Genomic DNA, 16,157 nt, shown 5'->3' on the forward strand with positions numbered 1-16,157 from the left:
AAGCAGAAGAAATGTATAATTTTATAATTTGAGTTTTAAAAGTTATTAAGAACATTAATCTTCTATAATAATTTATGTTGCTACACATTTAGTAATTAGCATTTCATTTTAGGTTGAACTGGTTAAGTAAATAGGCATTTAGCTGGAGCCAAAAATACTATTAAACTTCTAATTTTTTAATTTTCTGTTACTGTAGAAAAGGAACTTTGAGGAAAATTAAATCACCGAGTTCTTTTTAACCTTGCCATACATTCTCTCCTGATGTAGAAAATATCAAGAACTAATGAAACAAGAAATGGAAACTATTTTATTGAGACAGAAACAACTAGAAGAGACAAATCTTCAGCTAAGAGAGAAAGCTGGAGATATTCGTCGAAACCTACGTGACTTCGAGTTGACAGAAGAGCAATATATGAAACTAAAAAGTTTTCCTGAAGATCAACTTTCTATTCCTGAATATGTATCTGTAAGTCTCTTGTGTCATTAAAAAAAAAAGAAAAAAAGAAAAAACCTGCATATATTTTCAGGCTAAAAGTTACTGTTTATATAGTAGCCATAACTTTTTAAGTACCTAATTGATAAATTATTTTATGGCCCTGGTCCAAAGATCGTGAATGGTGTTCAGATCACCAAATTTTAAAGGGTCTTGACCGTTGATCTCCAAAGTCAAGCAATAAATAGAGCTCTGAAGTTAATGGCTGGATAATCCATAGACATGAATTATTTTATCGTAAACTGTGGCTGTTTGTGATGTACTGAAAATGAAAGATTGCGGAGATGACAGATTAGTGGTTGCCAGGGCTTAAGAGTAGTAGGGGAAGGAGAAGCATAGCATGAGGGAGATCCTGATGAATCTAGGTCAGGATCTTGATTGTAGTGTTGGCTACACAAATCTATATACAGGGTTGATTTACGGCAGTCATCACAAATTTTTTTGGTACCCACATCCATTATTGAGGACTCCAAAGAGCTTTTGTTTGTATGGACTATATCTGTTAATATTTACCATATTAGAAATATCAGATACCGTAGTAATACCATTATACCATATTAGAAATTTTTAAGCTGCAAGAACACATAAGCACACATTTCATTAGCCTGAACGGTGATGAAATCATCACACGTCATCTAGCCACTGGCAAATGCTGTCTAATTGGAATAGAGAATAAAACAGGCAAAAAAATCTTATTGTTATTAGGAAAATAATTTTGATCTTTTGGATTTCCTGCAGGGGCAAGGTAGGGCCTGGGGTCCTAAGAACACACATTGAGAACTGCAAGTTTGTGTTTTATAGAGGTCATTTCACCCCGAGATGAATTTTTTCATCTATAAAAGGGTTAATAACAACACTTTTTATTCAGTATCTTGAAAATAACCCATAATGGGAGAGAATCTGAAAAAGTATTTATTTTTTGTTTTTGTTTGTTTGTTTTTGTCTTTTTAGGGCTGCACCTGCAGCATATGGAGGTTCCCAGGCTAGGGGTCTAATCAGAGCTACAGCTGCTGGTCTACACCACATCCACAGCAACGCGGGATCCAAGCCGCATCTGCGACCTACACCACAGCGTCTGTGACTTACAGCTGCTGGTCTACACCACACCACAGCAACTCCAGATCCTTAACCCAATGAGTGAGGTCAGGGATCAAACTGCAACCTCATGTTTCCTAGTCAGATTCGTTTCCGCTGCGCCACAACGGAAACTCCTGAAAAAGTATTTATATGTATATGTAATTGAATCATTGTGCTGTACCCCTGAAACTAATCAACATTGTAAAATCCCCATACTTCAATTTAAAAAATAATAATAATAACAGCACCTTTCTATTGCTGTAATTGTGAAGATTGACTGTGGATGTGTATCTAAAATGCTTAGCATAGTGCTTAGAACATAGTAAACACAGAAGAAATATTATCTGCTATTTTTGCCAGAGAGGTGATTTCTACACTTGACTGTCATTTGGATAAGACATCCAGATGAATGACTTCCTATAACATGGAGTACTATTTTTTTTTTGTCCAGCTTTCTATTTAAATAGCTCAAATATAATTTTTCTGCCCAAAGTACTATTCAAAACCCATTAAATACCTCAAGTGCTGTCATTGAGGCTTTTTCCATAAGAGAATGTATCCCATTAGTGGCAGTCATACATATTTTTGCTCTCTGGTTTGTTAACTTCCTTGTCTTTTGTTTTCAGACAGTATTCTCCTAGCTGGTTAATTATACACAGAGTTGTTGTATCAATTACTAGCCTTAGGACTTGCCTCTTACCAAACATGGTTCTCTTGCAATACAGTAATACATTAACGTTTCAGGCTATATTCACGTACAGTAAATAGTCCCTAATTACCCTCTCTTTTTTTTTAATTTTTTAAATTTTTTTAATTTTTTATTTTTGGTCTTTTTTTGTTGTTGTTGTTGTTGTTGTTGCTATTTCTTGGGCCGCTCCCAAGGCATATGGAGGTTCCCAGGCTAGGGGTCCAGTCGGAGCTGTAGCCACCGGCCTATGCCAGAGCCACAGCAACGCGGGATCCGAGCCGCGTCTGCAACCTACACCACAGCTCAGGGCAACGCCGGATCGTTAACCCACTGAGCAAGGGCAGGGACCGAACCCGCAACCTCATGGTTCCTAGTCGGATTCGTTAACCACTGCGCCACGACGGGAACTCCTACCCTCTCTTAATTTGTCAAAAGCTTAGTTTTGTAGGGACTTGTCAGATGGAATGCTTTACTGAGTTAGGATAGGCAAATCCCCCTGAAAGTATGGTGAGACATGGCAGTGGTAGTGAGCAGAGCTTCACCAAGAGCCTGCAGTGTATTTAGGCACTGGGGATAGAACAGTACACACCAGATAAAAATTCCATCCTCACAGAGCTTACATTCCAGTGGGGCAACACACAAAAACTGCCACCTATAAGGATGCTCTTTTAAATCAGCTTAAGGGAATCAGGGAGGTTTTACTGATGGGGTGAAGGGAGTGAAAGCATGAGTCATACGTTGGGAAGAGCTTTTCTTTCTCTTTCTTTCTTGCTTTCTCACTTTCTTTTGTATTATTTTTATTATTTGTTTATTTATTTATTTTTGGCCACGTTCTTGGCATGTGGACATTCATGGGCCACAGATCAAATCCTTGCCCAGAAGCAACCCAAGCTGCAACAGGGATAACACCAAGTCCTTAGCCTGCTGAGCCACAGAGGAACTCCAGGAAAAGCCGTCAACTCTTCAACACTTGGTGTGTTCAACAAATAATAAGCCAGGAGTTCCCATTGTGTCTCAGCGGTAACAAGACCAACTAGTATTCATGAGAATGTGGATTCGATCCCTGACCTTGCTCAGTGGGATAAGGATCCAGCATTGCTGTGAGCTGCAGTGTAGGCTGCAGACATGGTGTGGCTGTGGCGTAGGCCAGCTGCTACAGCTCCGATTCGACCCCTAGCCTGGGAACCTCCATATGCTGCAGGTGCGGTCCTAAAAAGACAAAAAAAAAAGAAGAAATAATAAGCTGATAGTGTGGAGTGAGCAGTAGTAGGAGGTGAGAAGTAAGGAGAAAATGGAGTATGGATAGAAGAGAGGAGAGAAAGACCGTGTCAGGGAGGGGGAGTTACAGATGATCTGGGCCTTGAGGGGCCTAACTGAACATTAAGATTTAATGAAGTATGATGGTCAGGGACATTTAACAATCGTGTTGTTTTAGTTTTGTACAAACAAAACTTTAGTGTACAGGCGTATAATCTGAAACCCCTTAACACTTTCTTTTATTACCTTAATACTTGTACTACTGATAGTTTTGAATCCTATTCATTAGCAAATTGTAATTGTAATTTGGGTTTCAAGACTGCTTATTGATTTGATTTTTTTTTTTTTTCAAAGATCCGGTTCTATGACCTAGTGAATCCATTGAGAAAGGAAATCTCTGAACTGCGACTGAAGAAGAATGAGCTGTTAGAAGAATTAAGTGAAAACAAAGGTCAACTGAAACAACTGACTGAGGTTTGTATAATTCTGATCCCTGGTGAGACAAGGCTCCAAGTTTTTCTATGGGGAGTTTCTTAAGATTTGTAAAAGTCACCGATAGAAAAATGGGACTTGGGGGTGCTCTTTGTTGTGATTCTTAATAAAGAGTGGGAAGGAGTTAGATTGGAAATAGCCGTCTTAAGGATTGACAGGCTAAGTTCATGATATTGACCTGTAATCCATGGTTGAACATTTTCTTACTATAACTCATTTCATTCTCAGTTCTCCATTGCAGATTTGCCTTCTTGGTGAAATGAAAGGGTGTCCTAGTCCATTTATTAGTCATTTTGCCTCTTCATCAAATACAGTTAGCTCTCCTACTAGCTGTTCAGAGCACGTGCACTAATCTACTCCATTGATGCCTGGTGCTGTGCTAGGTCCTCACAGCAGTGAACACACAGAGAGGCAGTGAGCACCTGGCCTTCCAGAGCTCAGATTTCAGATTCTAGTAGGTTAGTTAGAACCTTAGATGATATCTTGATGCCTTTTATGTATTTGTTTATTTTTTTGGCTGCACCTGTGGCACATGGAAGTTCCCAGGCCAGGGATTGAACCCGTGCCATGCAGCAACCCAGGCTGCTGCAGTGACAATTCCAGGTCCTTAACTCCCTGCACCATAAGGAAACTTCACAATGTTCATTTTTTTGTGTGACCTTGAACAAGTCATCTGTCAAATGGAGAAAATAATAATGTTTATCCATTCATTTCATTGAGTTGCCCACATTTCTGTTTCAAATGTGATTTTTAGCAAAGTTGCATATAAATGCTATTTTGGGCCTTATTTCAAGGGCAACTTTTATCAAAAATCTATTATTGAGAAATAATCATAATTTATATTTTGATGCTCTAATTTGCTGCACTTTTAATGCTGGGCTGAATCTACTTAGGTCACTAATACAGAGCCAGTGTTACAGGCGAATGACGGCTTAGCTTCCTTCTCATAGGAGCACTGAAGTTGGCAGAAGCGATGCCAGGGAGGCAGATGTGCTGATATGAACCCTACTACAGGGCTCTGTTGTGGTTGTTTTTTCTGCTACTCATCTGCCTCATTGTACAGATAAATTGTTTTTTACATTTAGAAAGATAGCTCTTAGCTTTTAAAAAATTTTCATCTAGAGTCAGAATAGTAAAGGACAAAGTTAGAAGGTCTCAGTTTGGTTCCTAACTAATCTTTCAGCCTCAGGCAAATCATTTAAGTTCTATCATCTCTGTAAAAATGCCCAGAGCATCCATGGTGGCGGTGGTGGCAGCAGCAGTGGCAGCCACACAGTTTGTTGGGAACAAGGCAGACGAGTATTCAAACTTAAGACCACAGTGCCTTATGACACCTCAGCAACTCTCCTTACTTTTTAGAGGGAGACCTGGAGAAGCTTTCTATCCTCATTTCTGTTAAAACACCTCTAAGAGTGATTTCTCCAGAACAAAGTCTTCTTTGGGTCAAAAAGAGGGGGTGGCTTGGATCTCTAAAATTATCATTATTATGTGATATATTTTTACTGTGTGGTAAAGCAAGTCTCTCTGCTCTCAAGGGACAGTGATAGCCTTATATCCCAGATTTTAGTTTGTTTCAACCATGTCAGCACTCTAAGTATTTTAGTGTCATGAAAACAGATAACTAATATTGATTTCATTCATAAGATTCCTGAGTGTTTTTAATGCACCAGTAGCTTCTGAACACAGAAGCAGTTTTGTGAACTTGTGTTAGGGTTCTCCAGAAAAACAGAATGAATAGGATATGTAAATATATATTGAGAGAGACATGTTTTAAAGAATTGATGGTAGAGGCGTGGTGAGTCTAAAATCTGATGGAGTAGGCTGGCAGGCTGAAGATTCAAGAGAGGGTTGCAGTTCAAATCCAAAGACAGTCTGCTGAGAATTCCTTCTTGCTCAGGAGAGGTCAGTCTTAGTTCTGGTAAGGCCTCAGCTGATTGGATGAAGCCACCACGTTATGCCGGGTAAACTCGGAGTCCACTGATTTACATGCTAATCTCATCTAAAAAATACCTTTACAGAAACATCTAAAACAATGTTTGACCAATTATTTGGGTACTATGGCCTAGCCAAGTTAACATATAGAAATAACATAGTATCTTTCCATGTGCAGGTTTGCCTCTTAAAGGTTTATTACCTCTCAGCTGAAAATATAATCCTCTCTCTGAAACTTTTTGCTAAGCTTAATAACATTATAAATAGAGAATTGAATCACCATTGGGGAAAAAATATTTAAGCAGTGTCTTAGATACCTGTGTAATAAAAAGTCCTAGAAACTCAAGAATGTAATTTAAACATAATAGAATTACTTTTGTATTAAAGACACCATTAATATTAAGATTCTTCTGATCTGTGATAAACCATGATGGAAAAGAATATAAAAAAGAATTTATATCGCTTTGCTCTACAGCAGAAATTAACACAACATTATAGATCAACTATACTTCAATGAAAAAAAAAACCAGGAGTTCCCTCACTGGCTTAATAACGAACTCTACTAGTATCCATGAGGATGTAAGTTCAATCCCTGGCCTTGCTCAGTGGTTTAAGGATCTGGCATTGCTGTGAGCTGTGGTTGTCACAGATGCAGCTTGGATCTGACATTGCTGTGACTGTGGTACAGACCAGCAGCTGCAGTACTGATTCATCCCCTAGCCTGGGAACCTCCATATGCCACAGGTACTGCCCTAAAATGAAAAAAACAAAAACAAAAACCAAAACCTACAACCATGAAAAGTTAGATCCTTTTGTTCTGTCAAGGGCCTAGTACAGGTCAATTTGCCTAACACTGAGAAAAAACAGACTTAACATTTTTAAAATAAAAGTCAAACCAACAAGGACTTTTTTTTAAAAAAAAGTAGAATATAGTGAATAAATGTTAATATTTTACATTAAATTTTGTTTAAAAGTGTATTTTGGGGTTTATTTTTTTTTGAAATAGTTTGTTAAATTATTTTCTGCTCTGGTATTTGAAAACTTCAAAGAAACTAGTTTGAGTTTTATCTCTGCAACTTAATAATGGTGTGATGATTTTGTATAAAAAACTTTGTCTTCTCTACCCCTCCCTGCAGTCTCCATCTATAAAACAATGATGAGAATATGTTAACAGCTACGTCACTCACATGGTCATTATTATGAGAATGAACTTCATTCAGTACATAATCACTGTACATCTACTATGTAGCAAGCTTTGCTCGAGGTGTGTGAGATAACCTCTGAAGAAAACAAAGATCTCTGGCCTTGTAGAATTTATATATATATTTTTTTTGTCTTTTTTTTTGTCTTTTTTGTTGTTGTTGTTGCTATTTCTTGGGCCGCTCCCGTGGCCTATGGAGGTTCCCAGGCTAGGGGTCGAATCGGAGCTGTAGCCACCGGCCTAGCCAGAGCCACAGCAACGCGGGATCCGAGCTGCGTCTGCAGCCTACACCACAGCTCACGGCAACGCCGGATCGTTAATCCACTGAGCAAGGGCAGGGACCGAACCCGCAACCTCATGGTTCCTAGTCGGATTCGTTAACCACTGCGCCACGACGGGAACTCCTCCAGAATTTATATTTTAAAAGAAGTGCAGGAGGAGTTCCCTGGTGGTCTAGTGGCTAGTATTTGGGGTTTCACTGCTGAGGCCCAGGTTTAAGCTCTGGTCTGAGAACTGAGATCCTACATCAAGCCACTGTACACCACAGCCAAGTAAATACATAAATAAATGATAAACAAAAGGAGTGCAGGGAAACAAGGACCAAGGTGTGAGCTCCAGGGCACGTCAGTATTGATGTGTAGAATAGAGAAGGAGGATTTATTAGTGACATAAGGAAACCAAAAGATTTTCATGTCCAGGAAGCCAGGGGTGAAAAGTTCATTAGGAGGAGAGTGATCAGTTTATGCTGCCAATAGGTCTGGTAAGATGAAGACTGGAAATAGCCATGATGTTTAACAGGATCAATGGTAACCTTGCCAAGAGTAGTTCCAATGTAGTGGTGGGTTAAAAGTGTGAATTCAGGGAGTTCCTGTCATGGCTCAGTGGTTAACAAATCCAACTAGGAACCACGAGTTTGCGGGTTCGATCCCTGGCCTTGCTCAGTGGGTTAAGGATACGGCATTGCCGTGAGCTGCGGCATTGCCGTGAGTTGTGGTGTAGGTCCCAGACACAGCTGGGATCCTGCATTGCTGTGGCTACAGCTCCGATTCGACCCCTAGCCTGGGAACCTCCATATGGTGTGAGAGCGGTTTGAATTCAGTGTGTTTAAGAGTGAGTAGAGGGAAAGGAGTTGGAGACGGAAGTCTAGACAGCTCTTTCGGTGGAATTTTGCTGCATAGGGGAATAAACGGATATGGTTGAAGATGCTAGGAAATGGAATGAAAGAAAGGGTTTGTTTTGTTTTTTAAGGTGGAAGAAATCACAGTTAATGTACACAAAATAGTATTTAGTAAACTATGGGAATTTCCAATTGTCAATAACAGTAGAAAGGCATTCATCTCCTTTTTATCCGGCAGTGTAACATGTAGTTAGACTTGTGTTTAAGACAACTTCAGTGTGATCCATGTGATAAAAAAGAATCATCTGTGTTTGGAGCATCGTCAGTAGTGTATGCTTCTGTAATTATGATATTTGGGGAAAAGTGTTAGAACACAGGTTTTTTTTATTTTTTAATTTTTTTATTATAGTTGATTTACAGTGTTGTGTCAATATCTGCTGTACTTTGAGCAAAGTGAACCAGTTATACGTTCTTTTTCTCACATTATCCTCTATCATTTTCCATCACAAGTGATTGCATATAGTTCCCTGTGCTATTATCTCATTGCTTATCCACTCCAAATGCAACAGTTTGCATCTACTAATCCCAAACTCCAGTCCATCCCACTCCCTTCCCCTAGGCAACCACAAATCTGTTCTCCATGTCCATGAGTTTGTTTCTTTTCTGTAGACATATTAATTTGTGCCATATATTACATGCCAGATATAAGTGATATGGTATTTGTCTTTCTCTTTCTGACTTAATTCACTTAGTGTGAGAGTCTCTAGTTCCATCTGTGTTTCTGCAGATGGTGTTATTTTGTTCTTTTTTATGGCTGAGTAGTATTCCATTGTGTATATGTACCACATCTAAATTGATTCATCTATTGATGGACATTTAGGTTGTTTCCGGGTCTTGGCTATTGTGAATAGTGCTGCCATGAATGTAAGGGTGTTTTCAATGAACGTTTCGTCTGGATATATGCCCAGGAGTGGGATTGCTGGATCATACAGTAGTTCTATGTTTAGTTTTCTGAGGTACCTCCACATTGTTTTCCATAGTGGTTGTATCAATTTACATTCTGACCGAGAGTGTAGGAGGGTTCCCTTTTCTCCACACCCTCTCCAGCATTTGTTATTTGTAGACTAACTAATAATGGCCATTCTGACTGGTGTGAGGTTGTACCTTATTGTAGTTTTGATTTGAATTTAGTAATTAGTGATATTGAGCATTTTTTTCATGTGCGTGTTGGCCATCTGTATGTCTTCGGAGAAATGTCTGTTCAGGTCTTCTGCACATTTTTCAATTGGGTTGTTTGGGGTTTTTTTTTTGCTGTTGAGTTATATGAGTTATTTGTATATTTTTGAGATTAAGCCCTTGTCAGTTGCATTATTTGCAACTATATTCCCCCATTCCATAGGTTGTCTTTTTGTTTTTTTATGATTTCCTTTGCTCTATACAAGCTTTTAAGTTTTGTTAGGTCCCATTGCTTTATTTTTGTTTTTATTTCTCTTGCTTTGGGAGACCTAAGAAAACATTTATATGAATAATGTCAGAGCATGTTTTGCTAGTGTTCTCTTCTAGTTTTATGGTGTCTTGTCTATGTAAGTCTTTAAGCTATTTTGAGTTTATTTTGTGCATGGTGGGAGGGTGTGTTCTAGTTTCACTGATTTACATGCAGCTGAGCGGTTTTCCTAGCACCACTTGCTGAAGAGACTGTTTCCCATTTTTTATTCTTACCTCCTTTGTCGAAGATTAATTAATAGGTGTCTGGGTTTATTTCTGGGTTGTCTCTTCTGTTGCATTGGTCTGTATATCTGTTTTTGTACTAGTACCACACTGTCTTGATTACTGTAGTTTGTAATATTGTTTGAAGTCTGGGAGGGTTCTGCCACCTGCTTGTTTGTTTGGTTGGTTGGTTGGTTTTCCCTCAGGATTGCTTTAGCAATTCTGGGTCTTTTATGGTTCCATATAAATTTTTGGATTATTTATTCTAGTTCCATGAAAAATGTCTTGGGTAATTTGATAGGGATTGCATTGAATCTGTAGATTGCTTTGGGCAGTATGACAGTTTTAATCATATTAATTCTTCCAATCCAGGAATATAGAATATCTTTCCATTTCTTTGACTACTCTTTAATTCCCTTGATTAATGTTTTACAGTTCTCAGTGTATTAAGTCTTTCACCTCCTTGGTCAGGTTTATTCCTAGGTATTTAATTTTTTGTGTGTGATTTTAAAAGGTATTTTTATATTTCTTTTCTAATATTTCATTGTTAGTATACAGAAATGCAACTAATTTCTGAATGTTAATATTGTATCCTGCTACTTTGCTGAATTTGTTGATCAGTTCAAGTAGTTTTTGTGTGGAGTCCTTAGGGTTTTCTATATACAGTATCATGTCATCTCCATATAGTGAGAGTTTTATGTCTTCTCTTCCTATTTGGATGCCTTTTATTTCTTTTGTTTATCTGATTGCTCTGGCTAGGACTTCCAATTCTATGTTGAATAAAAGTGGTGAGAGTGGGCATCCTTGTCTTGTTCCAGATTTTAGTGGGAAGGCTTTTAGCTTTTCTCCATTGAGTATTATATGTGCTATGGGTTTGTCATAAATGGCTTTGATTATGTTTAAGGTATGTTCCCTCTAGACCCACTTTGGTAAAAGTTTTTATTATGAATGAATGTTGGATTTTTGTCAAATGCTTTTTCTGCATCTATTGAGATAATCATATGGTTTTTGACTTTTGTTAATGTGGTGAATGACGTTGATTGATTTGTGTATGTTGAACCATCCTTGTGAACTTGGGATGAATCCCACCTGGTTGTGGTGTATGATGTTTTTTGTACGTTATTGAATTTGGTTGGCCAAAATTTTGTTGGCAATTTTTGCATCTATATTCATCAAAGATATTGGCCTGTAATTTATTTTTTGATAGTGTCTTTGGTTTTGTGATTAGGGTGATGGTGGCGTCATAGAATGTCTTTGGGAGTGTTCCTTCTTCAACCTTTTGGAAAGTTTAAGAAGGATGGGTATAAGTTCTTCATTGCATGTTTGGTAGAATTCTCCTGGGCAACCATGCGGTCCTGGACTTTTATTTGTAGGGAGTGTTTTTATTACATATTCAGTTTCATTTCTAGAGATCGGTGTGTTCACTTGATCCTCTTGATTCAGTTTTGGTGGGCTGTATGTTTCTAGAAAGTTGTCCATTTCTTCTAGGTTGTCAAATTTGTTGGCATGTAATTGTTCATATTATTCTCTCTCTCTCTTTTTTTTTGTATTTCTGAGGTATAGGTTGAGATTTCTCCTTTTTCATTTCTTATTTTGTTTATTTGAGTTGTTTCTCTCCTCTTGGTGAGTCTAGCCAGAGGTTTGTCAATTTTGTTTATCCTTTCAAAGAACTGACTCTTAGTTTTATTGATTTTTTTTCTATTGTTTTTTGAAATCTCTGTTTTATTGACTTCTCTGATTTTTATGATTTCCGTTCTTCTGCCGACTTTAGGTTTTTGTTGTTCTTTTTCTAATTATTTTAGGTATTTGGTTAAGTTGTTAATTTGAAATTGTTCCTCTATGTTTGAGGGAGGCCTGTGTTTTCCTATGAACTGCTCTTAGCACTGCTTTTGCAGCATCCCATAGATTTTGAATGGTTGTGTTTTTGTTATCATTTGTTTCGAGGTATTTTTTAATTTCCATTTTGATTTCCTTGTTAGCCCATTGGTTTTTTAAGTAGCATGTTGTTTAGTCTCCATGTAGTCATTGTTTTCTCATTTCTTTTCCTGTGATTGATTTCTAGTTTCATCCCATTGTGGTCAGAATATTCTTGAAATAATTTCTGTACTCTTAAATTTGTTGAGGTTAGTTTTGTGTCCCAGCATGTGGTCAATCCTTGAGAATGTTCCATGTGCATTTGAAAAGAACACATATTCTGATTTTTTTGGATGTAATGTCCTAAAAATTTCAATTAAGTCTAACTTTTCTATTGTGTCATGTAGGCTCTCTGTTGCCTTCTTGATCTTCTGTCTGGAGGATCTGTCCATTGATGTGAGTAGGGCGTCTCCTACTATTATTGTATTCCCATCATTTTCTCCTTTTATGCCTGTTAGTATTTGTTGTATGCATTTGGTTGCTTCTATATAGGGACATGTATATTGACAAGTGTAATATCCTTGTCTTGGTCCTGAATGGATCCTTTTATCATTAAATAGTGTCCTTCTTTGTCTTTCTTTGTGGCCTTCGTTTTAAAGAATATTTTGTCTAATAAGAGTATTGCAACTCTCCCTTTCCTGTCTTTCCCATTCATATGAAATATCTTCTTCTATCCTCTCACTTTCAATTTACATGTGTCCTTTGCCCTAAGGTGAGTCTCTTGTAGGCAGCATATTATAGGCTTTTTTTTTTTTTTTAGGGCCGCACTACCCCTAGCATATGGAGGTTCCCAGGCTAGGGGTCGAATCAGAGCTGTAGCTGCTGGCCTACACCACAGCCACAGCAATGCGGGATCTGAGCTGCATGTGTGACCTACACCACAGTTCATGGCAATGCCAGATCCCTAACCCACTGAGCAAGGCAAGGGATCCAGCCTGTGTCTTTATGGATGCTAGTCAGGTGTGTTAACTGCTAAGCCACGATGGACACTCCTTGGCTCTTTTCTTTTTTTTTTATCCAGTCTGCCATTCTGTCTCTTTTGATTGGAGTATTCAATCCATTGATATTTAAGGTATTTTTTTTTTTTTTGTCTTCTTAGAGCTACACATGTGACATATGGAAGTTTCCAGGCTGGGGGTCGAATTGGAGCTGCAGATGCCAGCCTATGACAGCAACACCAGATCCAAGCCAAGTCTTTGACCTGTACCACAGTTCACGGCAATGCTGGATCCTTAGCCCACTGAGTGAGGCCAGGGATTGAACCCGTGTCCTCATGTATTCTAGTCAGGTTTGTTATTGCTGAGCCATGATAGCAATTCTTATGTAAGGTAATTATTGTTAAATATGTATTTATTGCCATTTTAAACCTTGTTTTCCAGTTGCTTCTGTGTTTCTCCTTTGTTCCTTTCTTTTTTGGTTGTATGATTTCCTTTTATTTGTGTCCTCTTTTTTTTTAGTTTTTCTGAATGTAGTATTTGGTTTTGATTTGTTGTTGCCCTATTTTTCAAGTGTGTTAACCCCTTCCTATATCTGCTTGCTTTAGCCTGGTAGTCATATAGGCTCAAACACATTCTAAAAAAAAACAAAGAGTGTAGATTTTCTTACTTTCCTTCCCTACATGTTATGATTTGATGTCCTTTTTTAATATGATCATGTTTATCGTTTTTCTGTTCCTTGTGTTTACTGCTGCTTTTACAATAGGTTGGTTTTTTGGGGATTTTTTTTCCCCCTTTAGATCTGGATACTGGCTTATTTGTGATTACTTTCCAGTTGTGATTTCCTCCATCCTATTTCTTACTTTTTTTTATTTGGAGAAGCCCTTTCAGTATTTCTTTTAGAATGAGTTTAGTACTGCTGTACTCTTTCAGTTTTTGTTTGTTGGAGAAATTCTTTATTTCTCCTTCTATTTTACATGATGTTCTCTGGGTAGAGTATTCTAAGCTGTACATTTTTCCCTTTTAGAACTTTGAAAATATTTTGCCACTCATCTGGCCTGTAGTGTTTCTGTAGAGAAGTCAGCTGATAGCCTTATGGGGCATCCGTTAAAATTAACTCTTTGTTTTTCCACAGAGGTATTTATTGATTGAATTACGCCTGATGAGTTTTAAAGAACTTCATATTCTATGTAGTGGTTTTTAAAAATAATAATAATTTATTTGCAAAGTGAGGTCATTTATCTCTTAATTAGGAGAGTTTTAATTGTATATGCTCTTTTCACAAAAAGGTGGGGCTCAGTGTAAAAACCAACTGAAGAATGTGATTATCACATTCCTTATCACCAGGTAGGGAAGATAGAGATTATGATCATTAGAGGAAGGTTTATAAAAAGTTATTATCAAAAAGGTTATTAAATTAGCAGGGGAAGTACTTATGACCACCTAATTTATTGAAAGTACTAAATGAAAGTATTAGCTTTTCAGTTGGAGATATGTTTTTGCTTCCATTACCTGAAATGTTGTCATTTTGGTGCTTTTTACCCAGTGGCATCTAAATTTTCTTTCCTCTTCAATATGTGTGCTATATAGACTATTTAATATGGGTGACTAGAGGCAGGCAGTAAGAAACACAAAAATGCCCACTACATACACATGTAATTTTTCGTAGTGGTATCATTAATTTTAAGTCCCTGGACCTCCCCTAAAATATAAATTTTCCTTTCAACTTTTGTCAGAGGAAATTTGAATTTCTTCTTAAAGGGAATAAATATTTTATTTTGTCATGAGCAGATTGAAAATGCATCCAGTGAAAGATAATGACCATTGATTTTAAGCTCTCCTAAATTTGACAAATAAAAGGAAGTACTACCTTGTTCAATAAATAGTAAGATATAAGACTTAGGACAGGGTCATAGTATTAATAGTTGTGATCACTATTAACTAGCTGATTTTTCATTAAGGCATGATCCTTATTTTTCATATTATTTTCTTTGAATGATCTCATATAGGATTCAGCAAATATAATCTTTAGTTTATGTATACTTAGTGTTGGATATTTTAAAGCAAGTAACATGGGTCTTATAAATGATGCTGTATAAATTTAAAGTTGAATAAAATGTAAACTTTGAAAAATAGCATAACTAGAAGGTATTCACACAAGAGATTTAAAGAACTTCAAGGATGAGCTTGAAACTGTAGCGAGTATATAATCTTGTTATCAAATAGAGCAATTAGAGTAGGTTCAATTGCTTGAAACTGGTAAATTGCCTGCCTGTGATCCAGAAACTGAGGACACCAAGAACTACAAACTGATAAACCACATTTCTGCCATTACTGTGTTTGTGGAATGGGTGAAAATTAGGATCACTGAATACCTACACAATTATAAACCTTTGGAAGAAAGTCAACAAAGAGTTGACATTTATAATATTCACTTGGGTGAAAACTGTACATGTGTATAAAGAGAGAATAGGGAATGAAATACATAGATTTCAAAAAGCCATTGGCAGGCTTCTAAGTTTTAAGTTTTAAAAAATTTGACAGACTTAAGAATTGTTATCCTGAGTCCTTAGGAAATTGTCTTTTCTTTAATGATTGAAAGATGAGAGCCAAAAAGTAGGAAATGAATGAAAAGTGAAAATAGAAGTATTTTCCAGAGATAAATAAGTCCAATTTTATTTGGTACTTAACATCTTAAAATTGTATTGGAAAGGAAGCAAAAAGTAAAATCTCGAATTTACAGATAGCAAAGTTTTCCCGAGTAGCAGAATATTAAACTAGTAAAGCACATTGCAGGAAGTTCTCAGAAGATGAGTAGTCTGACTATAACCTATGTATTTTCTTTTGTATAACCTCTCAGTTTATGTTCCCAAAATTAGCGTAACCAAAATTGGTCATCAGCCCTAGAGAGTGTATTTTTTTTCCTGCTTTATTATAAAAGGTTTCAAGGAGTTCTCATTGTGGCTCAATGTAACCCAACTAGTATCCATGAGGATGTGGGTTGGATTCCTTGCCTCACTCTGTGTTAAAGGATCCAGCATTGCCATGAGCTGTGGTACAGATCTCAGACATTGCTCAGATACTGTGTTGTTATGACTGTGGCATAATCTGGCAGCTACAGCTCTGATTGGACTCCTAGCCTGGGAACTTCCATATGGCACAAGTGCAGCCTAAAAAGACAATAAATAAATAAATAAATATAAGTGTTCAAGCATAGATACTTCAAAAAATAATTGCAATGAACCCAAGAATACCCATCACCTAATTTCTGCCATTAGCATATTACTATACTTATCTTAATTACATACCTTTCCACCTGTCCATTTACCACTCATATGAAGTTG

General features: G+C 37.2%; 1 protein-coding gene across 5 annotated transcripts in view; it reads left to right on the forward strand.

Annotated features, from left to right (window-relative positions):
* Positions 1-16,157, forward strand: part of PIBF1 (progesterone immunomodulatory binding factor 1) — a 251,953-nt gene that overhangs the window by 15,536 nt on the left and 220,260 nt on the right. For all 5 annotated transcript variants that reach the window (XM_047756196.1, XM_047756197.1, XM_047756199.1 and 2 more), the window contains 2 exons: positions 268-466; positions 3,870-3,989. In XM_047756196.1, the coding sequence (XP_047612152.1) occupies positions 268-466; positions 3,870-3,989 (319 nt within the window). The remainder of the gene's footprint in view (positions 1-267; positions 467-3,869; positions 3,990-16,157) is intronic.

This window comes from Phacochoerus africanus, chromosome 13 (assembly GCF_016906955.1).
Source record: "Phacochoerus africanus isolate WHEZ1 chromosome 13, ROS_Pafr_v1, whole genome shotgun sequence".
Classification (NCBI taxonomy): Eukaryota; Metazoa; Chordata; class Mammalia; order Artiodactyla; family Suidae; genus Phacochoerus; species Phacochoerus africanus.